This window comes from Carettochelys insculpta, chromosome 1, assembly GCF_033958435.1.
Source record: "Carettochelys insculpta isolate YL-2023 chromosome 1, ASM3395843v1, whole genome shotgun sequence".
NCBI classification, from domain to species: Eukaryota; Metazoa; Chordata; order Testudines; family Carettochelyidae; genus Carettochelys; species Carettochelys insculpta.
In genome coordinates, this window is record NC_134137.1 from 107,354,617 (window position 1) to 107,381,537 (window position 26,921).

Consider the following 26,921-nt stretch of genomic DNA (forward strand, 5'->3'; position numbering starts at 1 on the left):
AATTACTGCTTTTGGTGCCTTTATATAAAAGTTAAATCCTCATAACCTCATCTGTCATCTAAACCTATAAGCAACTATATTTGTCCCCGTGACGCCTAACCTTCTGTTGTAGGCATGTGCCAAACCATCTTAATCCCGATGTCCTGCTCATGCCTCAGCCCCAATGGGATCCCCCCTCTATCTCTCCAGTGGGATCTGGCATTCTCAGAAGCTGTCTATCAGGTTGGGCTCCAAACAAAACAGAAGAGGAGTTAATCCCCGTGGTCCTCTTACACTTAATGAAGCAGGATATGAGAGAGACCCAAGTTCAAAGCCTGAAGTGGAGCAAAGACTGAACACAGGATTCCCACCTTGCTGCTCTAACTCCTGGTCTATACGTTATTTTGGAGCGGGCCTCTCACTCAGTCGCTCCTGTTGAAGCTATTCAGCTTTGTATGAAATAATTATTAATTGGGCGAGTGAGAGAGACAATGACTCTCTAGGTAAGTGGTTCTCAACTAAAGGTCTGGGGCCACCTCGGGGGGCCTTGAGCAGGTTTCAGAGGGTCCACCAAACAGGGCTGTCATTTGACTTGCTGCAGCTTAGGGTGGAAAGCTGAAACCCCACCTCATGGTGTTGAAGTCCAGGGCTCTAAACCCTACCAGCTGGAGCTTAAGTCAAAGCTACAGCAACTTAGCTTTTCAGTATCCCTTGTAACATAGGCCCCAGTCAACTGGCCTTCTTCCTATTCCCTAATGTTAGCCCTGGCTTTTATATTCAGAAGGCAGTTGTTCTGGCACATGTGAGCCATGAAGTTTTTACAGCATGTTGGGAGGGATCGGAGTTGTCAGAAAGAAAAAGATGGAGAACCCGAGATGGAAGACCCAACTTCCAATCCCTGCTCCAGTGGCTTAAGGATTTCATTAAAAAGTGAAGCAACTTCAAGAAAAGAGTTTGCCTATAGCTCAGTGGTTAGGGCACACACAAGGAACATAAAGTTAGTTAGGTTCAAATTCCTGCACCAGTTGGAGTAGAGAGAAAGAGAATGGAAGGCAGGGCTGCCATGTTCTGGGTGAATGCTGCAACTCCTGAGCTCAAAGGTGCCACTGCCAGCTCTTAATTTGGTGTGTTTATTCTGTGCAAAAGAACTGGCTTAAGTTGAGGAGATGGTTCATGGCTGTGAATCCTTACCAGAGGAAGATGAGCACCTACCCCTTTGGCATTTCCTGTTGACTATCAACCATGCCTCCCCCTTATCAGCTTGCTGACTTTTGTGAATCATTTTCTTAGGGTCTTACTCTCTTTATGCATTCTACACCAAGGAATAAAGTTGATCCCAGGTACATAATCCCAGCTATGCCATTAGCGTAGCTAGAGTCAACATATCAGGATCAACTTTGTTCCCTGGTGTAGGTAGGGGCTTTTTGGGCTCATGCCAACCTCCCTTACTCCACGTGATAACATGGACTACCAGGGTCGATGGCTGCACCCAGAGAGATTGATTTTGCTGTGTCTTCACAGATGCAGCAAAATCAAACTCCGGAGGACTGATCACAGTGTGATGAATGTGTGGCAAATATAGACATACCCTTAAGTAGATATGGTTTAGATCTAGGTTGTGGATTCCACAAGGTGGCAGGGCATCTCAGAGTTCAGTGCTGTAACATGGAGGCCTGATCAACACTGAAAATTTAGATCACCATTGGTATGTCTCTCAGTAGTGTGAAAAAAAATCACACTCCTGTATGCTGTAGCTATGCCAGTCTAACTCCTGGGGTAGATATGAACAAGTCAACAGAAGAATATTTCTAAGGACTACACTACCACTGTTCACGGAAGCTGATTATCTACATCAATGGAAAATCCCATGCCAGCACTAAGGGAAGCACGTATATGACATTGTTACAGCAAAATACAGCAAACTTTTTCATATCTGGCAGCCCCAGGACTGGGAGAGTGCTGGATATTAATATTCTGGATAATAGAGAGGTATGTCTAGCAATGCATAACACAAAAGAAAAACCAGATTAGATATTAAGAAACAAATATGTAAGCAGAGTACTTTATTTACTGACAACACTAGTATTGTACTCTGTAAACGTTTACTATATTTGCTGTGTTTATTTGTATTTACTTTCACTAAATGGTACTTATGGAAAATGTAACTAAAATTTACTTATGGTTAAAATGCTGGTTATTTGAGAGTTTTGGATGATAGAATGCTGGATATGAGAGCATTTACTGTAGCTACAGCATCACAGCTGTGCTGCTATATTACCCATACTGTGTACCTGGCCAAAATTTAAGTCCCTTTTGTAGACCAGCTCCCAAAGTCTCTTCTGTAGAGTTTTGTTAATACTTGTGATTGTTGTGAAGCATGAAATGAAGACCATCAATTTAAAATTAAAGGGTATGCCTGTACTACAGTGATCTGTTGACAGAAGACACTGTCAGAAGAGATCTACCAGTAAAACTTCTGTCAACAGACTGACTGCACATAAAAGCAGATCAAAAGAATAATCCACTCTGTCAACAGAGAGCAGCCAGACTGCCCGACCCTCTCGCGACAAAATGGCTGACCAGAAGCTCTGCAAACAGGCTCCCCATTGAACCAGCAGCCCTGTCTGTCGACAAAAGAGGCCGGGAGTGTCCACACTCTACTTTCGTTGACAGAACTCTGTCTGCAGAAGCATTATTCCTCCATGTGGAGAGGGATAACACTGTCAGGGAAAGTGCAGTTTTGTCGAGACTCTGTTGACAAAATGCCTTTTGCATGCAAACGCTCCCTGAGTTTTGTTGACAAAAATCTCTGTAATGTAGATAAGGCCATAGTGTTTATCCTGAAATACTTATATTAAATGACATGTTTCCTTGCTGTTTACATATTAATATAACATAAGGTATAAGTATATAATACATTGAGGCTACGTCTACACGTGCACCCAACTTCGAAATAGCTTATTTCGATGTTGCGACATCGAAATAGGCTATTTCGATAAATAACGTCTACACGTCCTCCAGGGCTGGCAACGTCGATGTTCAACTTCGACGTTGCTCAGCCCAACATCGAAATAGGCACAACGAGGGAACGTCTACACGGCAAAGTACCACACATCGAAATAAGGGAGCCAGGCACAGCTGCAGACAGGGTCACGGGGCGGACTCAACAGCAAGCCGCTCCCTTAAAGGGCCCCTCCCAGACACACTTTCATTAAACAGTGCAAGATACACAGAGCCAACAACTAGTTGCAGACCCTGTATATGCAGCACGGACCCCCAGCTGCAGCAGCAGCAGCCAGAAGCCCTGGGCTAAGGGCTGCTGCCCACGGTGACCACAGAGCCCCGCAAGGGCTGGAGAGAGAGTATCTCTCAACCCCCCAGCTGATGGCCGCCATGGAGGACCCCGCTATTTCGATGTTGCGGGACGCGGATCGTCTACACGTCCCTACTTCGATGTTGAACGTCGAAGTAGGGCGCTATTCCCATCCGCTCATGGGGTTAGCGACTTCGACGTCTCGCCGCCTAACGTCGATGTCAACTTCGAAATAGCGCCCAACACGTGTAGACGTGACGGGCGCTATTTCGAAGTTACTGCCGCTACTTCGAAGTAGCGTGCACATGTAGACGCAGCCAGGATCTTCCCACTAGCGTTACCATATTTGAACTTTAAAGAAAGAGGACACCCCTGAGAGGGATTGTATCCGTATCAGCATTTACCATCTCACGTATTAATATGTTATAATCTAAAGTACCTCTCTCTTCCTGGTTTCCCCCTAGTTCCATAGTATTTTTGTTCCCAGAAAGGGGTTGTCACACAGAGCTGTTCTTTTCAATTTCACTTGAGACTAAACGCTCTCCATTTAAGAATACTGATAGCTAACAGATTGGTATACTAACCAGGAATTAAACAAGCTTACCAATTCAGTTTGGATGGTGGCTGTATTTTTTAGTATAAGAGTATGACGTTCTTTTCCTGACACGTTAAGGGGCTGCGTTAAGGGTTGATTTCCATAGCTTACAGTCATTTCTTTTAAGTTAGTAGTGTCAAATGTCATATAGTTTGTCTATAAAAAGAGAAAGAAAGAAAGAACATTTGCCATGCATATTCACAGACTATAGCAACTGGCATCCTGCTGACTCAAGAGTTTTTAAATTTATTAGATAAGTTACACCTGGTCTCTAGTATTACACACATATCTCATATGCCCCCCTGCAGATTTTTTGTTCAGTTTTCTGCTTCTAAAACCACTGTAATAATTTTGTTCATAAATGCTTTTGGTTTATTTCTTCCCTCTCACCAATCCCTCCTCCTCCATACAATCTCACTTTGGTTTGAGATCCCCACAATTACAATATCCTGAAATTTAAGATTTAAATATCTGAAATCATGAATGGTACAATTTTTAAAATTGACCAAAATGGATTGTGAGACATTAGGGACCTACTCACAATAAAAGACTGATTCTGATCTGAAGAGTTTATATTCTAAGCTACGAGTGTAGGAAAGGAAGTATCTCTGCGTTGCTAAACTCCATCAGAGCTGATACTGGTTAACATACTTGTTGAAAGTACAAAGTCAAAGACTGAATGGTTTGGAGGCTGCACTGTTCTTGAAGGTTTTCTCCCAAACAAGACTGAAGCCCATTGGTACTGTTATTTGGAAAATCCTGCACTGCCTCTGTAGGTGCTGTACCTGTCATGTGACTAAACAGAGGACTTAATTCTGCATAGGTAGCAGTTTAACATCTAGTGGGAGAAACAAATTCACTTTGAAATAGAGAGAGAATTATCAGCACTTCCACATACTGCTGTGAATGAAATTCTTAGAACTCTGAAAACTGTGTGAAGAAAATGAAAATATGAACCAATATGTGAATACGAATACTGGGGAGTTGCAGTATTGCCTCCCTCTACTTCTGTGCTGCTGCCTTCCGAGGTGTGCAGCTGGAAGGCAGATGCAGGCCGGGCACCCAGTTCTGAAGGCAGTACCACTTCTAGCAGTGGTGCAGAATGAGGGATGGCAGTGCTATACCATGCCAGGCTCGCTTCTGCATTGCTGCTGGCAGCTGCTCTGCTTTCACAACTTGGCTTCCAGCCAGCAACTGTAGAGCTTCCTGCATCTGAGGGAAGGTCCTAGAGATGGGTCTGACCTCGCCTTGGTGGTTACCGATGTGAAGGAAGAGGAAGTCCTGTCACTCTCTAGCCCCTCCCGGACTAGCAGCAGGAACCCAGCACTTGGTTATTAAAGGACCCTTGGGAAGGTTTAGTGGGAGAGAGAGGAACAGCTGACCACAGCACTGCCTGACCATAGGGCCCTGGGCAGCAGCCCACTCACCTACTTGTAAGGCCAGCCCTGCCCCACACCAGGTGATGATCCCTCCCATACTATGCCACCTTACATCAGCTGTGCTGCTGGCATCACCACTTCCTCTAGAGCTAAACTCCAGGCCAGCAGTCACTGCTCTCTGACCACCCAACTCTGTGAAATCTGCTGTCCTCTACAATAGCAAGATTTCATATGGGAGATCAGATTTCACAGCCTGATGTATTTTCATGCCCTGTGAGTTTGACAGGGCCCGAACCAAAAGCATGTAAAGTACAAGGGGCACTATCTTCAATTAGCATTGCAAGGTGTTACTGTACAATGAGTAACAGCACTGCATTTGGATATCTGTCAGCTAGAACTAGATTGATAGGACTAACTAATTTCCTACTAGCCACCAGATGGAATAACTTTCATGCACCATACTTAGCTGGACTGGATTTGAACTGATACTCTACAGGTGCAAAATTCTTCATCCCACTCCTAAATCCTAGAATTACCCAGTCCCTCCAGAAGTATCATTTCATAGATGGCAGTTTTATAGCCGTGAAAAAGTGACCTAAGTTAGGGATCTGGAGTGAGTTCTTCTTTCTGCAGGAAAGAAATTGGTTGTTTGGTCGCAAGAGCAAAATGTCCTGAAAACATAAGCTAAAATCTGATAGCTCTCATCAATTTTTCCAGCTAACAAACTTGTTTGGAACCTCATTTAGCAAGAAAGGAGAGCTAATAGCAGATGACATCAAAAGGTTGAGGTGTGTAGTATTTCTTTTGCTTCATTTTTCACTAAAAAGGTTAATTCCCATTAGGGTAGGAATACAAGCCGAAATAGAGAGAAAATAGATTAACAAGCATTTAGATAAATTAGATGCATCCAAGTCACCGGGACCTTATGGAATTCACCCTAGGATACTTAAGGAGCTAGCTCAAGCAGTCTCAGAATCTTGGACAACTCACGGAGGATGATGGATGAGATCCCACAGGACTGCAGAAGAGCAAATATTGTACCTACCATAAAAAGGGGACCAGAGCTGCACAGAGGTTTTTGAGGGCCCACAGCAAAAATCTTATAGTGAGACCCCCACCCTTCCAAAAAGCTTGCCTTCACAGAAATCATTAAATGAAGGGCGGCATGCCGACAGCCACCACAGGCCTGAGAAGCAAGGTGGGAGAGATGCCTGGCTTCACATCCCTGGAAAAGGAGCGGGAGCCACGGGCAGAAGGACAGTCAGTCCTGCCCCAACCCACCCTCTCTAAGAGCCACGCACAGAGTGGTGGTACAGTGCTCTGTGGAGTTTCAAAGGAGCCTGGAGCTCCAGCTGCCACCACTGCTATTTCTGTGATGGCTAGAGCTCCAGGCCCCTTTGAAATCCCAAGCCCGGGGACAAGAGCCTCTTTTATCCTCCTCCCCACAGGTGGGCCTGACCAAGGAAGCAAAAAACCACTGATGAAAGACAGTGGGGGAGGGGGAGTTGGCGATCAAGCCTGTCCTGCACTCGCCTTGCAGCAGCACCTCCTTTCCTGCAGCTCAGCGCCCTCCAACAGGCATTGCCATCTGAAATGTGGCATTGCATCACCACTCAGGTTTGCCCAGCTAGCCCCATCATGATGGAGGGGTAGCTGGACATAAACTCAGTAGCACGTGAACCTGTGCACTAGGCTGCAAAACAACTTGGTACGGGGAGGGTCCTTTCCAACAGGGATCTTAGGGAAAACTGGTTCCTTAATGTGGCCCTGGATGGGTGCCACTTAAGGGGTATAAATAAAACCAGAGGAATTATAGACCAATCAGCCCAACTTCAATATTTGGAAAGACACTGGGACAAGTTATTAAAAATCAGCTAGAGGATGATAAAATAATAAGTAATAGGGAGTATAGCTTTATCAAGACTAACTCATGCCAAGCCAACCTAATTTCCTTATTTGACAGGTTTACTGGCCTACTGGACAGATGAGAAGCAGTAAATATGATAGATCATTTCAGTAAGGTTTCTGACATGGGTCCACATGATATTCTCATAGGCAAACTAGGGAAATATGGTGTAGATGAATTTACTATAATTTAGCTTCAAAACTGCTAGAAAGACCACACTCAAGAGTAGCTACTGCGGTTTGTTTTCAATCTACGAAAGGGTACTTAGTAAGAAGAAATGCTGTGGATAAACAGGAAAGTCCAGAGGCCACAATGTAAATTGTCAACGGTTTAGAAAAGCTGACCTACGTGGCAAGTTTAGAGGACAATGACCAGTTCTCCATATTCACTGAAGGTAAGACAAAAAGTAATCACTTTAATCTGTAAATAGGAAAATTAAAGGTTCTTAAGATAAATATTAGGAAAAAACTTTCTGACTATACGGATACTTGAACATTGGAATAGGTTTCCAAGGAAGGTTGAATTTCCACCATTAGGAGTTTTTAAGAACAGGTTGGATAAACACCTATCACGGATGGTCAAGTATAATTTGGTCCTACCTCAGGGCAAAGGGATTTACCAGATGTCCTCTCAAGGTTCCTTCTAGCTCTACAGTTCTAGGATTCTCTATAGAGACACTATGGCCAGTATAATATTCCAATGCATTTTACTGTGGTAAAGTCTGTGAGTTTTCATGTGCTATACATTGTCTGAGGAAATAATTTCCTGTCAGATAAACATATAATTTAGAGATTAATTCCTAGAGCCAATCACTGGAAAGGGCTTATTTTCATGAAATATTGTCAGGTTTATAGAGATGATTTTGTTTTACAAAATTATTAGCGATTTCCCCCCAAAATATTAAAAAGTTATTAAAAGCAATGTTGATATGGTTATCAGTTCTTTCAATTTACAAAAAGCAGGTTTTAACTATACTCAACAAATATTTAAAAAAAAAAACCTAGGTAAAAACATAAAACTAATTTTCAAAAATTTTTTATAGCTCAGATCATTACTCTTTCTTACCGCCATCAGAGAGGCCACAGACACATTTTCATTTCCAGGGCCAAAGTCAACCTTTGCAACATCAGTGCCTAAATTTATTACTTTGATTTGTGATTGCCCTTCTTTAGGGAAGTTCGGAAGAGTTTTCTTGATGGGAAAGAAGAATGAAATAAATGAAACATATAATATAATATAATCTTAGTACTTACGAAGAAAACGGACATTTTCACAATAAATAGCTGTGATTAATGCATACGGTGACATGTTTCTGCATGCTTTCTCCCCCTTATACTAGAAATGGAAATCCTTATTCTCAGCAAAATTTATGCAGTCACTTACACCTACTATCCATTTTCCTTCTGCGGTTTGCTATCAACATCAACACACTTCAGGAGTCAGGGATCCAAAGCTTTCTTATGACCTACAACAGGCCATATTTCTGAATTCTCTTTCATCCTATCTTCTGTCCCATTTACAACAGGTGAATGATTCACCAGACTATAGCCATGAGTGAGACCCTCCAGCAGCAAGGTATCTGATGTCAAAGTGAAAAGCCAGACTCCATTTTCACTTCCTACTCATTCCAACAAGAAGTAGTCACCATATTTGTACATGCATATATTGAGATTTTATAAGGCTACATACATTTTCATCTCTCTCCTACATCTAATAACATATCTAGATTTTAATGTTATCTTGTCCATTGTGTGCATATGTCGTAAAACCAAACCAAACCAAAACACAAACAAACAAAAAAACCAACAACCCACTCTGGTCTTTTTAAAAAAAGCTTTCTAGAGGTAGACAATCATTTTGGGTGAAGTACATCGGTCATGGGGCCATCATGGAGAAGAGGCCCTTTCCTCTCAAAACAGGACATAAAACAAAAGGAACTACACAATTTACAACAGCTGAAGATCTAGCCTTTTTAATTTTTAATGAGCAATAATAAAAGCAAAACTCATTCTATTTCAATGGATTCACACATTAAATTAACACATTTTCACTCTTAGTTTGTGAGATCACATAACTTTGGGATTACGCTTACCTTCCATTCAAAGCAAATCAAAAAAGTCTAATACGCAAAAGAATTTTCTCAACAAACCAAACAAGTAAGTCTTTTGATTTTAAAGTCAGAAGGTCAATTAAAATTAAAAACCCAGAACAAGGACAGATACGACTATGTTGTTGAGGAACTCTCCTAGCAGACTAACTTTATCACAGATCACATTCTGTTCTATGACACATATATACCAGTACACACCCTTCTCTTCATTATTTATAAACACATTCTTGATTAATTCATATATAAACAAATTATTATTTATCATGGTATGGGCCATCTGCACTCTCACCAAAATCTTTATAGTAATTAAAAAGCTATATAGTAATATCATTATTGGGTTGCATTCATGTTAACTTACGTCTATTTGTATTTGTACCAATGCAGCAGCAACAAAAGCCAGAGATGCAAGAAACATACCAACTGTAATCCTCCTTAGGGGCCTAGTACAGCAACAAAAACATGAATTTTAAGGAGTAGAAATAATCCAAAATATCAGTTGTAAGTTTCCATTTCATTATGGAGAACATTAAGATGACCGTGGATAGTATATTATTACCCTGTGAGGCAGGAGTGGGAAATCTTTGGCCCACAGGTCACATAAAATTTGTCAGGGTTAGCTGCTGGTGGGACGTCAGTCAGTTTGTTTACCTGTGTCTGCAGGCACAACTGCTTGCAGCTCCCATTGGTTGTGGTCCGCTATTCTCAGACAAAAAGAGGTGTGGGAAGCAGTGTTCTGGCACCTGATGCTTCACACAGATCCTATTTTCTGGGAATGGCAAACGTCGCCACTGGGAGATGTGGCACTTCATGCCGCAGACACTTAGCTAAAACAAACCATCTGGGAGCTCACCAGTAGCTAACCCTGATGAGCCATATCAAGCCAGCTTTCAAGAGAGCTGTGGGGACTAGGTGTAGTGCCCCACCAAATTCATGGCCATGGAAAATGTGTCACAGACTGTGAAATCTGGTCTCCCACCATGTAATCTGGCTTTTAGTGTCCTTTTACCTTACACTATACAGGGGAGACCAGCATTTTGCAAATTGGATATCCTCATGCAAACGGGAGTTGCAGGAGGGGCTCACAAGGTTATTTTAGAGGCAGGGTCACAGTACTTCCACACTACCTTTAGAACTGGGCAATGAGGCAAGAGGAGCTGTTGGGTGTACACGCAGCTTTGCAGACAGCACCCCACCAGCAGCAGTACAGAAATAAGGATGGGAATACCCAGTGGGGCCAACAGCAACCACAGGCCCTTGAGCAAGGTAGGGTGGGACCTGGAGCCAGGGCAGTCACCCTTTTCATTGCCTGACTCTGGTGCTGGGTCCCTCATCTCCCTCCCCGTCAGCCGTGCTGAGGAGCATGGAAGTGGCAGTGCTAAGTAGCAGAGTGGTAGCCAGAACTCCAGGCCCCTTTAAAACACCAGACCCCTGTGCAACTGCTCCCTTGACACCCTGCCACCCCTGCTGTCAGAAGGCCTGAGAATACCATACCATGCCACCCTTACTTTTGCACTGCAGCCTGCAGAGCTGGATGGCCAGAGTGTGTGACTGCTAAGGGCACAGCTCTGCAGATAGCAGCTCTGCCTTCAGAGCTGAGGTTTCCAAAAGCAGATGCTGCTCTCTAGCTATGCAAGTCTGGAGACAACCCCCTATAATAACCTTGTGACCCCACCCAACTCCCTTTGTGTCAGGATCCTTACAATTACAATACCATGAAATTTCAGATGTAAGTAGCTGAAATCATGACGTATATGATGTTTAAAATCCTATGACTGTGAAATTGACCAAAACAGACAGTGAATTTAGTAGTAGAATTTACTTATCTGGTTACAGAAAATACCCTGTTAATCTATAAATGTACCTGTGTTCATTCTCATTTACTTTATAGGGAAATCAACAATCCTTGAAAATTACATCATTAATATTTAATAATATGTTGTTCAAGGGCTATGTGGCTCTTTCTACAGTTTAGCTATCATCTGAATAATTGTTGTTATGTTTGCACAGCTGACCAAAAAATGTGATTTACTCCATAACCTAACTTAGCCAATTTAAGGCTATAAAGAATAAAAAGAGCTATAGAAGTGCATAGTTATGGCCTGTACAAAAATACTAAACTAAAAAAAAAAAATCCGAGGTATATTTTTTTTTTAGGTCTAATGATATTTTAAGAAATAATTAAAGTTAGTACCATGGCAAAAAGTCAGTTTAAGACAAACTATAATTAGCAAGAAGAGACATTTTTTCCATTTTGGTATAAGAGCCATGAAGCATGTGAATATGAAACTGTCCTTAATAAATAGCATCAAACCCTACTTTTTGTAACCCCTATTTTAAGAACAGCACACACACAATGATTTGTAATGTGATACATGATAACGGCAGAACATTCACAAATTTTTAATTTATTCTATTTCCTCACACTTCATGTGTGTATTTGTACCACAGTCTTTGTGACTTTCACTCCCAAACCTTCTCTTTCTCTGGAGAATACTAGGTGGAGTTATCCAAAGTTTTGAGATCTCATATCATTTGCTATTTGGATACAAGTTGTTAATTTTGGGGGCTTTTAGACATTTATTGTTTATTGAAAATAATCAGGAGGGTTGCTTATTTATTTATTTATTTGTTTTACTTTGCATTTGTAGCGTTGAGAGCCACAAAAAAGTCCTTAAAGATCTGCATGCAGCTCCAGAGCTGCAGGTTGCAGACCCCTGATTTAGGGCATCAAATGACTGTAGAGGACCCATGTATGAAGGAGCCAAGTAAAATGTTCATTCTCAGTAAAAAATGGTTCTGTCTCTCAGAGGTAATCACAATCTAAGTAGGAAGAAGAAGAGAGGGCCAGCAAGTTTGCAACAGGGAAATTTCACATCTCTCCCCCACAAAAAAAAATTATTAAATGGACAAAAACTAACTGTAATAAATGGGTTAGAAAAGAGTAGTACGTAGTGAAGAGATTTGATTTTTAAATGTCTTTTACTGTTGCTTAGATACTAAATTTATCCATAATTCCCTTACATCAGTTGGGACTGTTTGGCATGCTACAGCTGTAATACTAGAAACATGGGTTGTAGACTTATATAAAATCAGTCAAAAAAGGAAAAGAACCAGTGAAAGAAATAAGGCGCTCCCTGTAAATAACAAAAACAAGGAATTTTCATTTGAAACTCTGTAAAAGTAAATTATTATGACTTAAAAATTTTAGTATCAGAAGAGTAGCCATATTAGTCTGTGTCTGCAGAAACGATGAGAAGTCCTGTGACAATTTAGGACTAACAGATTTTTGGAGCATAAACTTTCGTGGGTAAATACACCATTTTTTCAGATGCATGTGAAAGCTTCTGCCGTGAAAGCTTCTGCTCCAAAAACTCCGTTAGTCTATAAGATGTCACAGAACTTCTCATTATTTTAAAGAATTCTAGTAGGAAAATTCATTTAGCTTCTTTATAATGAATCACCCCTTCCTAGAACTCCACAAGGAGACTATGTCTAGACTAGAGGGTTTTGTCAGCAAAATGTCCATTATATTCATTATCAGGAAGCTACAGACTAACATGGCTACTCCTCTGATACTAAAAAATGGTCATTTTGCTGACAAAACCCACAGAGCATCCAGATTCCCAAAGGCGTTCTGTTGACAGTAAGTTGACAGAATGCAGCATGTTTGTCAACAGCTGTACCCCGCTCACCATAAGAAAGAATGCCTCTGTCAACAGAGATCTGTCAACAAAAAGCCAGTTTGGATGTTTCAGGGGTCCTTCTGTTGACAGGCAACCCTCTCTGCTGTGCTTCTGACAGACTGTTTTGTCAAAAGAGCAGCCAGGCAGATCTGCTTGACAGTCTGGCTGTGATCTGTTGACCGAAGTTTTGTCGGAAGATATCTTCCAACAAAAAATTTTGTCAACAGATTGCTTTAATATAAACATAGGCTGAGAGCGCATCTGGCTGAATTCTAGCCTAAATTTATGTGTTTGTGCCATTGAGTCCTAACCTAGAATGACTCTGAAAAATGAGAGACCCATTTTACAGTGTATAGAATTATCTAGACTTGGGGAGTGGGGAGTTGTCTTTTCAATTCCCAGTCTTTCAATATTAATTCACTAATAGTTATAGATCTTGAATTTCCTTATTTTAGTGAAAGCTTGATGTTCACAATATTATCAACTCAATACTTTAAGAAAAATCATTAAAGTATACCTAAAGATGAAATCAGGCATATGAATTAACTTACGTGAAATTGATATGGCATTTTTTAATTAAAGGATAAACCACAGCATCTACAACTGGGACCATAACAACAATCAGAATTGGGTTCACGGTCTGTTGAATGTAAAAATCCAGAAAAAAAAGTTAAAGCGCTATTCTAAGAAAAATTTAAAATAGTGATTTTAAATATATATATATTTTATATATGGGGAGTATTTTAAAATATCAGAAATGTAGTTTAGTGTACCTGCATCTGGTCCGGCTGGATCTTCATAAAACCCTAGGGAAAAGGAAGGGAACATATGTTTTAGCATTAGTAAGCTGACAAAATGCATAAGGATAAATTAAATGTCAATGAATCTTTAAAACTATAAGTTAAAATAACTTACAAGGTCTCCATCCATAGTTGTGGCTTGTAATGTCCATCTTGATCCCTTAATAAAACAAAGTCATAATGAAATCCTACAGTAAAGCAATGTGCTCTAGTTAGGCCTGAATTGTTTTTTAGAAGGAGAAGGACAGACTGGTTGGGGAAGCAATAACAAAGTAAGACAAAAACTTTCCTTACAGTTTCTTCCTACTCCATCAATTTTTGACAAAGGTCTGATCCTGATCTACGGAAGGAAAATGTTGGACTTGCAATGGGGTCTTTGGAGAGCAGTTTTATGACTGTCTTCCACAGTGTCTGCATTGGGGAAATCCTCCCCAAGATGGAACTGGGGCTTTTATGCTGCTCTGGTCTCTTTACCAAGCATATGTGAGCTGGAGCCGGGGTAAAGAGTTTATCTTTAATATTTTTGTTGACATTGTATAAACTTACATTTATTTTGCAATATACATGTTTGAAATATTAACTGATCATACACTTGTAATGCTTTACAAAAACAGTTAGCGTTATAACAGGAGAGAAAAATATAATGACATAATAGGTACAATATGTCGATAACTGTATAATTGGTGAATATTACCAATATAATTTTGCCCTGCTGTGTCCACTGATTACACAACATAATGACTCAATGTAATTGTACCTCTATTTGCAAAATAAAAAACCAAAACCAAAAACCAAACAAGCACCACAAAAACAACAAACAAACAAGCCCGCTTTTTTGATATCTTACCTGCTGATCAAAAAGTGCCCAGAACATAGGAAGAGGTATATACAGAAAGAGCACTCTCAGGACCATCTTAGTTTGAGCAATAAGTCGTTTCTGTAGTGAAGAACAGTAAAAAGAGGTATGTTCAACAAAACTACAAGTCTTTATACAGATATTACTGATATTATTACTATTGATATTATTCATATTTTAACTCACATGAAAAACAAAAGTCCTAAACACTTGCACAGAGTGTGAGTAGTGCTTAAGCTGTCCATGAAGTTATTTAAAGTGCTTTGAAGTTAAGCACATGTGTAAGTCTTTGCACCATTGGGGCTTAAACTAAGGTGGAGGTGATAGCCAAGACGTGTAGAGTAAGCACAAGAGGGGTTATCTAAATAAAGCCCACAATAACTCAGTTCTACTCCAGAATCTGAAGATGTGGTTCTTTCCCATGAAAGCTCATTACATAATAAATAAAATTGTCAGTCTTTAAGGTGTTACAGGACTGTGTGCTTTGTTTTGCGAAGATACAAACTAACATGGCTCCCCCTCTGAGACTATAACTCAGTAAGGTCTGTGCATATATTTGATAGTTACACTGAAAGAGGATTTCCATTTGTTAGTTTATGTCATTTTATCACATTGCTGATAAGTTAACCTGTGAGTTTAGTGATTTTACAGGACCTCCATGACTTCTACAGTGAGTGGTGCTACTAGCCTGGAGCCACATGAGCAGCTCGAGCAGCTCCTGAGCTAACCACACCATCCGCTATGGGGCAATCTTGGGCCATTGCACCTCAGTTGTGGGAGAGGTGCCCATGGCTTGGGGTTGGGGCACACGAGGGGGGAACTATGGGCAGTGCTTACCTTGGGGCATTCCCCAGGGCAACATGTTCCTCGCTTGGATCCTAGGTGGAGGCACAGCCAAGAGCTCTCTGTGCTGCCACTGCCTATAGCTGCCACCCCATAGCTCCTGCTGACTGCAGCTCCTGACATATGAGTGCTGTGAAGACGTGCTCAGGATGGAGGAAGCACGTGGAGCCTGCAGGCTGTGCTTCCACCTGGAGGCACAGGGATGTCACTGCTTCTGGGGAACTGCACGGAGCTTGGTAGGGAGCCTACCAGTCCTGCCAACCCCACTCCCAGCAGCAACGGGATCCTAGGCAGTGCCCCCCACCCCCAAAATCCATGATGCCCCTGACCCCGAACTCCAAGTGTCTGTGGCACCTCTGGGCTTCCCCTCCCTTGAGCACCCATTGTTCCCCTGGGTACCCCCCCGACACTCCAGAGCGCACAGGATTTAGCCAGAGGTATTATATAAGTCACGGACAGGCTGTGAATTTTTGTTTACTGCACATGACTTTTACTAAAAGCACCCATGACTAAAATGTAGCCTTAGTGATAGGTGATGTTGCAGAAATTAATTTTGAAGAAGGATTTGAAATCACTAAATTGAATGATGAGGTGGCTTTGAGGACCATTTTCAATTAATGGGGACTATGTGGAAGATGTCATGTGGCCAGGAATCAGAGAGGAGATGTGTTGCCATTGAAAAACTGGCAGGGAGTGTGGGAAGTCACTTAAAAGGGAGGCACAGAGATTGGGGCTGAATAGCTGTAGCATGTTATAGGTCATGTCAAGGTGTTTGAACTCAGTATGAATTACGAACAAAAGGATGCAACATTGTAAAAAAGGCCCTGTGCAAATCAAAAAGTACTGCATTGGTTATGTGTGGTTCATATTTTCAAGCTTGTTTTCACAAGCATGAGAGCTAGAAACTTCAGCTGGTATAAACTGTTATACATCATTAGCTTCAAGGGGCCTATGAGAATTATCACTGCCTGGGGATTTTCCCCCATTCTATTTTTAAGCTTAGATTCTAGAGCACAATTCTAATAGGAGTAGATTCCGTGACAAATTTCATGCCATGGAGTCCATGGGATATTAACTACAATCCCCATTATTATGATGTGTATTGTTTACATGCATTGTCATGCAAACTGTGTGTTATCAATCAAAGTGTATTTTGAAGCTGGATCATTTATACCAAGGTCATAAAATCTACACTAACAATAAATTATTTGCTATCATATTGAAACTGGTACCAAGTAATCTTAGGTATTTGTTCTGATCAGTTCAAAGGTGTATCCCCCAGGTGGCATGTGATCACACACAAAGCCCTGGTACCTGGACCACAATCTGAAGCTACATTAAAGCATGATGGTAAGCATCGTATCTTGCTTGGGCAATAAGACCTAGCTAGAGCACTAGCTTCTGATTACTTGAGACAGACACAGCATTAGTTCACCTGATACTTGGTTGGGGGTTGCATAACTAGTGAACAAGTTAGATGGGAGAAAAAAGAAAGGAAGCATTGTTTATCTATCCATGAACGCATAAATGACTTACATCATACTTTTCACTAGCCCAGTCCAGCCAGTGCTCTCTCTTGGGGAACTGTTTGCTGCGATGCTTAAGCCTGTTTTTGATAGCAAACTATGAAAAGAACATTAATAATTTGGATTAATTACAATGAATACCTTTTAAACATGACACATAAAATATAAGATTCAAGGGACTTGTAATGAGAAACTTTCTTTCAGATTAAATTTATTTTAATGTATTGTAATTACAGTAAAAGTCCTTTAATCCAGCCTCTGATGATTAGGAAATCCTGATGGTCCCATTTATGGAAATAATCCAGCAAAATTTGATGGTCTGGCACACAGTAGTGCCCCGAGATATGCAAGGGTTGTGTTCCCTGCATCCCTCACGTACCTCAAAATTCGCGTAAGTCAGGTGGCTTGGGTGGTGGGGTGGGACCGTGGGAGAGGGGCAGGGGGGTTAAACTAGGGTGGGTTAGGGCAGCAGGGGGGCCGGTGGGTGGAGTTGAGCTAGGACGTGTGGGGGTTGGAGCTGGGGAGGGCAGGGGTGATCAAGGTGGAGACACACGGGGTGAAGAAGCGGGAGGAGTGCAGGGTAGTGAAGAAGCTGTGGATGTGAGGGGGTGGTGAACTGCAGCTGGGTGCAAGGGTGGTGAAGCTGCAGGAGTGCAGTGGTGATGAAGCTGCAGGAGCATATGGTGGTTAACAAGCTGCAGGTGCGTGGGGTGGTGATATCCAATAGTCTGGAAAATTTGGTAATCCAGCACCTGTCTGGTCCTGGACATGCCGGATTAAAAGAATTTTACTGTATTATGAAAAGTTGAATCATAGAATTGTAGAAGATTGGCTTTGGAAGAGACTTCAAGATGTCATATAGTCCAACACCCTGCTCAAAGCAGGACCAACCCCAACAAAATCTTGTTTGTTAAACTGTTTTAATTACTTAATAGAAGTCTTCTGTAATATGACTCATATGTCTCGGAGTCAGTGAAATATTTTCAATATTAGAAAAAACCAAGAAGGTCAGAAAAATAGATAGAGCCTCTTCACTCTGGGTGCTGCTGAGAATTCTCTGAGGTCTTGGCTACACAGATAGGTTTTCATAGTATACTAGTGTTTAATAAAACAATATGGTAGTGTAAGTTTTATTCAGCAGTTCTTCAGACTGGAATGCACTTTAAATATAACTTTTGTTTACATGAAACATTAATATGCATTTTCTAATGAATTCCTCATTCCAAAAAAATGTGAATTATCTGTTCATGGGCTGTAGTGGACTGGAATAACAGGGTAGGTACTACAGGTGAGGATTGAGGGAACCTGCAGAAATCTCCGTGAAAGTCTCCGAAATAATTGGGCCTAACAGCTGAATTGTTAAAAAGTGGCTGAAATCAAGACAATGCAGGATAATTTAAAATGTATATGTGTGTGTGTTATACAATTCATTAGGCTCAATTAAGAAAAACAAATAGAAATCAGAGTGAGTCTCAAAAACTTAAACTTCTTTTCAACCTGTTTTGGGGCAGATGCATACCCAGAGACCAGCTACTCCAAGATCGGCCCAAAAAAGCCAAGAACAGAACACCACTGGTCATCACCTACAGCCCCCAACTCAGACCACTGCAACGAATTATTAAAGACCTACAACCTATTCTTAATCAGGATGCTACACTCCAGAAGGCCCTGGGTGACATGCCTGTTCTCTCCTACAGACAACCTCCCAACCTCATGAGGATCCTTACTAACAGCCACAGCCTATACCCCAGGAACACCAGTCCTGGAACCTTTCCCTGCAACAAAGCCCGCTGCCAGCTTTGTCCACATATCTTCCCTGGAAATACCATCACTGGACCTAACCAGGTTACTCACAGAATCACGGGCACTTTCTCATGCTCCTCTACTAACATCATATATGCCATCATGTGCCAACAATGCCCAGATGCTTTGTATATTGGAGAGACTTCTAACTCCCTTAGACAAAGGGTCAACGGGCACAAAACAGACATCAAAACACTCCAGATCCACAAACCAGTTAGTCAACATTTTAATGGAATGGGGCATTCTGTCAATGACCTAAAGGTATGTGTGTTACTGAAGAGAAATTATCGCACCGTTTTAGAGAGAGAAGTGGATGAGCTGACTTTTATATTCAAATTCGGCACATTAACACATGGTTTAAATTGTGATGGGAACTTTCTGAGTCACTATAGGGGCTCATCTGCATACTTGGCTCAATCTAATTCTTGATATTCCCCCCGCACCCCTCCACTCTCTGATTTGCTCACCTTGATTATCTTTTTCTGATTTGTCCTCCTTGCTTACTGTTTTTGGTTCTCTGTGTCTTAAATATTGAGTCTGTTCTGGTCTGGCTATGGTCTGAAGAAGTGGATCTGTCCCACGAAAGCTCACCTAATAAACTATTTTGCTAGTCTTTAAAGTGCTACTTGACTGCTTTTTGTTTTGATAGTGTATAGACTAGCACAGCTTACTCTCTGTTACTGTTTTGGACTATGTTTGCCCCATTATTTTACTGAACACATTAAAAATGATTTTGATTGACAGCCAGAAATACATAAACAAACACAAAATCTCATTTTATAGACAAACAATTATTTCCTGACCATAAATGGAAGAATCCAGTAAATGAAAAGATGTGTGAGAGAATAACTGCAACATTATGATGGAATTTTACTTCTGACTGAACAGTTTGCAAACTACAAAATTTATGATAAATGTCATAAACATCATCTATTGGCGATAAAGATGAAAGCCATTTGAAAATTCCAGCCACTCTTTTCCAGGTAGTCTGGCATTACTTACTCCAATGCATTGGGAAACCTGGAACATTATATTGCCTTCGGGACGAGCTTTCTTGTACATATGGCTTCCAAGTATGAACACAACTGCAATGGGAAAACAGAAAATTATTTCAGGACTGACTGAAACAGAGGAAAACACTTTGATATACAAAATGTGATGAAAAAGTGGTTAAAAGAAACCATATGAGTGGAAAACAACATTCTAAAGAGTAATACAAATAGTTAACATATCTTTTCAATTAATTTTTAATCAATCTAATATACTTTGATTCTTAAACAGATTCTTATTCAGTCCTTATCTAGGGAAACATCTATTGTCTTCAGTAGGAAGGCAGTTTTCCTGAATAAAGATGAAAACAAAACAAAACAGGTACAGGTTAAAATTCTCTAGTCTGGCAACATTTGTGGTCCAGCAGGACCATATATGTTGCAGGGCCAGAGACCACCTGGACCAGAGAGCCCCAGCTGCCCAGAGTTGGTCTGGCTGGTGGGCTACTCCTGCTGGTGGCAAGGAGCCCCACTGGTAGCCCTGTGGCATGGGGAGCCCTGGGTGGAGCCAAGCCAGGGTCAGGGAGCTCCACTGCAGGGAGTGTGGCCAGGACTGGTGGATCTCCCTGGTAGCTCCAATGCAGGGTGTCATGCAAGGGCCGGGGAGCCCCAAGGAGATCATGGCCAGGGCAGGGAGCCCACTCAGCTTCCCTGCAGCAGTGGGATGCCAGACTGAGGCATCCTCAGCAGCAGCCCTGCAACAGCAGGGAGACGCACTGAGGTGGGGGTCCCCAGAGGCAGCAGGGAGATGAGAAAGAGCCAGGGATACCTGCTAGCAACTCTGCGGCACCCAGGAGCTGAGCTGAGCCAGAGCCATGGATCCCTGCAAGCAGCCCAGCAGCAATGCACTGAGCTGGGGCCACAGATCTGTGTTGGTAGCGCTGTGGCCAGGAACAGAGCCCTGAGGCAGCCTGGGGGCAGAGAGCTTGTGGCAGCTAAGTGACACAACCCTCCCTCCCTCCTCCCAGGCAAGACCAAGGCCTGACCTCCCCTGGTCTGGCAAATTCCCTTGCTCAGGACCACTTGGGTCCTGAGAGAGTCAGACCAGGGAGGCACAACCTGCAGTGCCCTTAGGTCTGAGCCTGTTGTATTTTACTAATACAACCTATAATTAAAGATGTGATTTTGGAAGAGCTAGTATATTGACTCTTGCACCTATTTAAACCTCTGTGGAACTGTGAAGGGCTTCTTACATCAATATAATTTATTGGTCTTTCTGTTGCAATGATCATTGAGCAGTACAGCTGGTAAAATGAAGTGGTTTTTTTGTAAGTAAATTGTTAGACTCAGAAACACAATGCAATATTTCACCAGTGCATCTGCAATTATTGTATTACTGTACAGTAATAGCCTTCTATTCTAGGCTCATCTTAATCTTGAATATTTGCTGAAAGTTTTTAAAAACTTCTCTTATTTAAACCTTTCTTATTTAATTACTTCCTACGAATGCTCCCTGAATGCTCCCCAACCTACTGGCACATCAACCTATATCATGGAGGGTGGAAATTAGGCTGTGCCCACTCCCATCCACGTGCGTGAAGAGGGATGTAATAGCTCTTCAGGATCTTGCTTCTCCTTTAATGCTGTGGGTTACTAGTGGGTGGGCATAAAAGGACACTCACTCAAGCCCTGGCACTGCCATGCCAGCCAGGCCATAATTTGATTCTTAATAGTAAACTATTTTTAATAGGCAATTTCTCCTTTATTATCAGATTTTGATTTGATTGCTATTTCCAGGGCAAGATGCCAAGGCTAACCCTTCATTTGTACTCCTAATATGAGCTCCCCTTCCCCCGTGTCAGATTTTGGAATGCTTTGATGGAGCCAGTACTGGTAACCTGCAGGGGTGCTGAACAATTTCTCTGTGGGGTGTGTGTGTGTGCTGGGAACCACTGAATCAAACAGTAAACCCCGTATATAATGGAAACCCCTTCAAGCCAGGGGGTGCTGCAGCACTCCACCCCCACCCCTGCACCTCTAATTTCAGCACCAATGGCAACCTGAGCAGATGTAGTCCTTTAATTTTCTACTTTAATATTTTGACCATAGTTTGAACTTTGTCCATATTGCTTATGTAACCCCGATCAGGGGCATCTATATGTACTTATATTTTGGCTATATGCATTTACAATTTGTCTTGTTAGACTGCAGTAACATACCCAAGTAATTACAACATGTGGAGTGCTTTACCATGCGTTTATATTTATACGTATGGTGTTAATTTGCAGATATGTCAATGCTACATCAGGAATCTTGGATTATGAAGAACTAGGCAGCCAAAGGCTGCTGACAGAATTGCTGGACTCCTAGCCAAGGTGGGGATAGCAATGGGCTGAGGTGCAAGGGCTGCAGCTGGAGGATGGCCTCACCCAGCCAGCTCTTCGGTGCTTCCAGGCCCACACCACCTGGGGCTCAGGTGGTGATTTAAATGGCTCAGGGTTCCAACTGCTGTCACAGGAGCAGCCAGGAGCCCTGGGCCCTTTTAAATCACCAGACCACTAGGCAGCTGCCCTTTTTGCCCTCTGTCACCCCTGTCAGAAGCTCTGAGGCAGCCTCACCCTTTAACTCCACATTTATAAGCAAACAGTTTTATTTCCACATCTCCCATAAAATGTAGCCAATGTAACAAAGTAATTTTGTGCAGCATATAAAATAGAAAACACGCTCCATACTCAGTGAAACAGCCATGAGCACAGCAGGTACTCCAAAGGCCAGTGGGTAACACTGTTGCTTGGTGTGAATTCCACACTGTTCGGCTGAAAGAAACAAAAAAGTGTTAGACAAGAGTTTTGTATGCTAGTGTCGAATAGCACTGAAGTTTTAAAATTAATTTAGCTAGGAGTATACTAGCCCGCTAGCAATTAAATGGTCTTGCTCTGACAGTTTAGTCTTCCTTCTAGTCAAACTATTAAATAAAGTTCTGTGTGTCTTAACTTCCATTGACTCTGTTCAAACTACAGAAGATATTTTCAATGATCTACCAGCAAAGAAGGCCCTCATATACTTTTCATGAGCTATCTGCCACCTACCTTAGGAAGGACAGCAAATTGTTTTAACTAATCTTCTGAACTAATAATAGGATGACAGCAACAAACTGGAAGGCTACGTCTACACTAGCCCAAAACTTTGAAATGGCCATGCAAATGGCCATTTCAAAGTTTACTAATGAAGCGCTGAAATACATATTCAGCACCTCATTAGAATGCTGGTGGCCACGGCACTTCAAAATTGATGTGGCTCGCCGCCACACAGATCGTCCAGACGAGGCTCCTTTTCAAAAGGACCCCAGCAACGTCGAAATCCCCTTATTCCTATCTGCTGTTAGGCCATTTTGAAGTTTTGGACTAGTGCAGACACGGCCAAATAGAATGCAAAATCAAAAGGTCAAAGTCTGAGCTACACTTATTTGGGGATCATTTGCATAACCCACTGGTGGCTTTGCCATTCTTGAAAAAGCAACCATTCCAAAGTCATGCCAGTAAAACCTATAATCCATTATATAGCACAGCACAAACTCCACTTCCAGATGTGTGTGTGTGCGCGCGCATGTGTGTACAATATATAATCAGAGTTAACATAGAAAGAAAAGACAGAAAAACAAAAGTATATTTAATCTTACACCATTTACTAAGGAATGAACCCAGCTATTGGTAATTTAGAATTTTCTTTACATATAGCGGGTTATCACTTCATGAATGCAAAATCAGTGAGCCTTTTATAGTTATAATTAGAATACATAAAAGCATCCATTTTAACAGTGGTAAAATATTGATACAATATGTGCATTTCAAGTGTGTCTATAGATTATACATGTGTGCATCCTTTGTAATATCCTTAAGCCTCTGACAAAAAAGCTCCCCTTTCTTCTTCCTGGGTAGAGAAATCTAATAAACTATTTACTTTTCCTTTTTGATGATTTTAATGGTAATTTAAAAGATGCTGTGCTAAAAGTATTTAGAACAAAGCCTTGTTTGAGCTATGAAAGAGTCACAGCAGCAGAGCTGGCTATTCCACCTTCCAATCAGGTGTGAAAGTCTCCATGGTCATGGAATTTTTAGCCTCTGTGTGACTGCCAATAAAGATGTCAATTAGCACCAAATATGACAGTGAAGTTTTGCATATTGACATTTCTACATTAGAGATAAGCTGAAAGTATAAACATGTCTCATGAGCCAGCTGATAGGAATGAGTTCTAGGGGGACTCAGAAGGTTGCCTAAAACTAAAATATTCTTATCCAGTACTAATCCAATAAGTGAACCAACCCTGCTGTCTTGTTCTTTTTTCCTATGCTCTTTAACCAGTCTATAGACAACAAACAGTGCAAGTTTACCTCTGAGAATTGGGGTAAGTATAGTAGAGATGAGACTTCCAGCATTAACAGCCAAATAAAATAGAGAAAAGAATCTGCTTCTTTGTGTTTCCTGCAGTGAGAGTAAGAAAATAAAGTTTTAAAAACCTATTTAGAACATGGTTGATCAGTATGATATTCTTGAGACTTTGCTGCCCTAAATTACAATGTAAGATTGGAGTCACTCCAATATTTACTACTGGTGGCACAGTGTACGAATCTGCAGTAAGATCTAGGTCTTCTTTTGAACACCCAAGCAACTGAGCAACGGGCATATTTGAATATGTATATCTATTGTTATTCAAAACTACTTTTGAAAATATTGTTACCTGAGTCTCGTCAAACTGATCGCCACCAAATGCGGATACACAGGGCTTGATTCCACCGGTACCAAAAGCAATCAAGATCAGGCCAGTCATAGACAGACCTCTGGAGAAGGGGGAGAATGTCCCTCAGTTTAGTATAGGTAAAGAACATCACACAAGGAGAAATGCCCACTTAAGCAATTCTTAACTCAAGATGTGTCTTAACATTCAAAAATGCTATTGACCAGTTTCTGGTCTATATAGTCCACTGGGGTGGCTTGAAAAAAAATGTGATATTGTGCAGAAGAATTATGCCAGTAGGTGAACCAGTATGTGGCGTATATTGGGGTCAGAGACACAAAGGGGTGCATTAGGGATGGGGGTGCAATTGTAGCACTAAGCACTATGTGGATTCTGGACTTCTGAGAGTCAGTAGGCATTACAGGCAAACCTGCCGTAAGTTATAGCCACTTCTGGGGCTGAGCTACCTCATACCAGAGCCATTTCAGGCCTTGCAGCAGCCCGGAATGCAGGCAGGAGAAGGTGACATAAAACCATCTTTGCCTCTGCTCATGCTGGACTATACTTTCCGTGGTGTATCTCAGAAAGTACAGGAAAGTATCTAGCACGTGAGATTCAACTTCTGCTTATTCTTAAGATATTCTTTCTTGGATTATTTAACTTGGAGTAACAGTCTGTTTTATTCAGGAGTATGATAAAATCTATATGGAAATTAAGATGTAGTTTTACGAGGCAATTTGCATGTGTTATTTTATCTTGCACAATATATTTCTGGGTGTCAAAATGCCAGCTCCCAAATTAGATAAAAGTAAAATGGCCGTGTCTACACTTGCCCCCAACTTCAAAGGGGGCATGGTAATCAGGGCCATGGGAGATTACTAATGAAGTGCTGAGGTGAATACGCAGCTCTTCATTAGGCTAATTTTCTCCCGCAGCAACTTCGAAGTGGCAAACTTTGAAGTGCTGGCATGCACGTAGCTCAAAATTTTGAGGAGTAAAGGGATTTCAAAGTAGCGTGGGCACTTTAAAGTACCCACAGCTACACGTATGCCGGCACTTTGAAGTTTGCCACTTCGAAGTTGCCATGGGGGGAAAATTAGCCTAATGAAATACTGCGTATTCCGCACAGCACTTCATTTGTAATCTCCCATGGCCCTGATTACCACGCCCCCTTTGAATATGCGGGGGATATTTTGTTAGGTACATCGTTTCAGAGAACCTCTTTTGCCTGTACCTTGTGAAAATCTGAAGGCTGACTAGAGACACTCAGAAAATGTATAGTTTATACTCAATACAGAGTTAGTTGGTAATTACTCCCTTACAGAGTTCAGATTTAAAATAAAATTTGAATGAAAAAAGTCTGACATGAGGTAAATGGCTAAGTGAAATCAGTATGGTTTAAATTTTGCACACACCCTGGGAAACTTTTCAAATGGATAAAATGAAATGGAGAAACTCTAAAACTATGCAGTCTAAAATGATGCAAAATTAAAGCTATTTTAGGGCAGGTTTTTCCAGTGGCTTTAGAATAGGGGTCATATAATAACAGCTACCGTACAAAGGTAGCAGTAAATAAGGAAAGGCTGATCATTACACAATTTAAATAACAAGTACAGTAAATTAAAGAAGTAAATTATTCCATCATGCATTAATGTGGAGAAAACAAGTCTATAATGCAACTTACATGTGCAATGCAATGTTATCAGGAATTCCATCTCTGTTATGGTCTGTCAAGTCATTTATGGAACTTATTGCCATGATTGCCTGTCCAATGGTATAAATAATGGACAGGGAGATAATGGTCCTATTGAAAAGGAAGAAGACAGAAAATATGTCTTTATAGCTGCACAGCAAACTCAGATTTCTTTCTTGTTCACTAGAATGCTTAAGGTAGTAAGATAATTGGTTAGACTTAAGATGATGAACAAATCTGAATTTTATCACACAATAGTCAAAATCTATCAAAACATTTTCTGAATAGTAAACAATTTATTTATTCCATTCCAGCTTTTGATACTTTATTTAGTAAATAGTCTCATCTTAAGCAAAATGAATAATTTAATTATATTGCTTGATTAAAGATGAAGGAATTTTCAGAAAGCTGAAATCTACTTCTTTTTCTTGAGAGCAAAGAATAATTTCAGGTACCACCACTGCCAAATTCTCTGGTTTTAAAAATATTTTTCAGTGTTAAAATATATGCAGATGAGGGAAGCTGAAGTACAAAGTAGTACCACGTACACCAAGTAAAAATCAGAAAGAATACAGAAAATATATTTTTCTTTCACCTCTGAGGCCTTGTCTACACTACAGCAATCTTTTGAAAAATGATTTTCTGGAGGAATATTGTTGTTTTTCTTTATTTGGGAGGCTCAGATGCTGCAGTGATTGGGACCACATAAGT

At 41.2% G+C, this 26,921-nt stretch overlaps 1 protein-coding gene across 1 annotated transcript in view; it reads right to left on the reverse strand.

Moving 5' to 3' along the window:
* SLC15A1 (solute carrier family 15 member 1) overlaps positions 1–26,921 on the reverse strand; it is a 50,642-nt gene that overhangs the window by 11,042 nt on the left and 12,679 nt on the right. The window contains exons 5-17 of the mRNA XM_074983112.1: positions 26,202–26,321; positions 24,521–24,620; positions 24,174–24,264; positions 22,515–22,598; positions 19,796–19,878; positions 17,001–17,087; positions 14,613–14,702; positions 13,881–13,925; positions 13,739–13,771; positions 13,517–13,605; positions 9,641–9,722; positions 8,238–8,363; positions 3,897–4,043 (exon numbers count right to left, since the gene is read on the reverse strand). Of these exons, the coding sequence (XP_074839213.1) occupies positions 3,897–4,043; positions 8,238–8,363; positions 9,641–9,722; positions 13,517–13,605; positions 13,739–13,771; positions 13,881–13,925; positions 14,613–14,702; positions 17,001–17,087; positions 19,796–19,878; positions 22,515–22,598; positions 24,174–24,264; positions 24,521–24,620; positions 26,202–26,321 (1,177 nt within the window). The remainder of the gene's footprint in view (positions 1–3,896; positions 4,044–8,237; positions 8,364–9,640; positions 9,723–13,516; positions 13,606–13,738; positions 13,772–13,880; positions 13,926–14,612; positions 14,703–17,000; positions 17,088–19,795; positions 19,879–22,514; positions 22,599–24,173; positions 24,265–24,520; positions 24,621–26,201; positions 26,322–26,921) is intronic.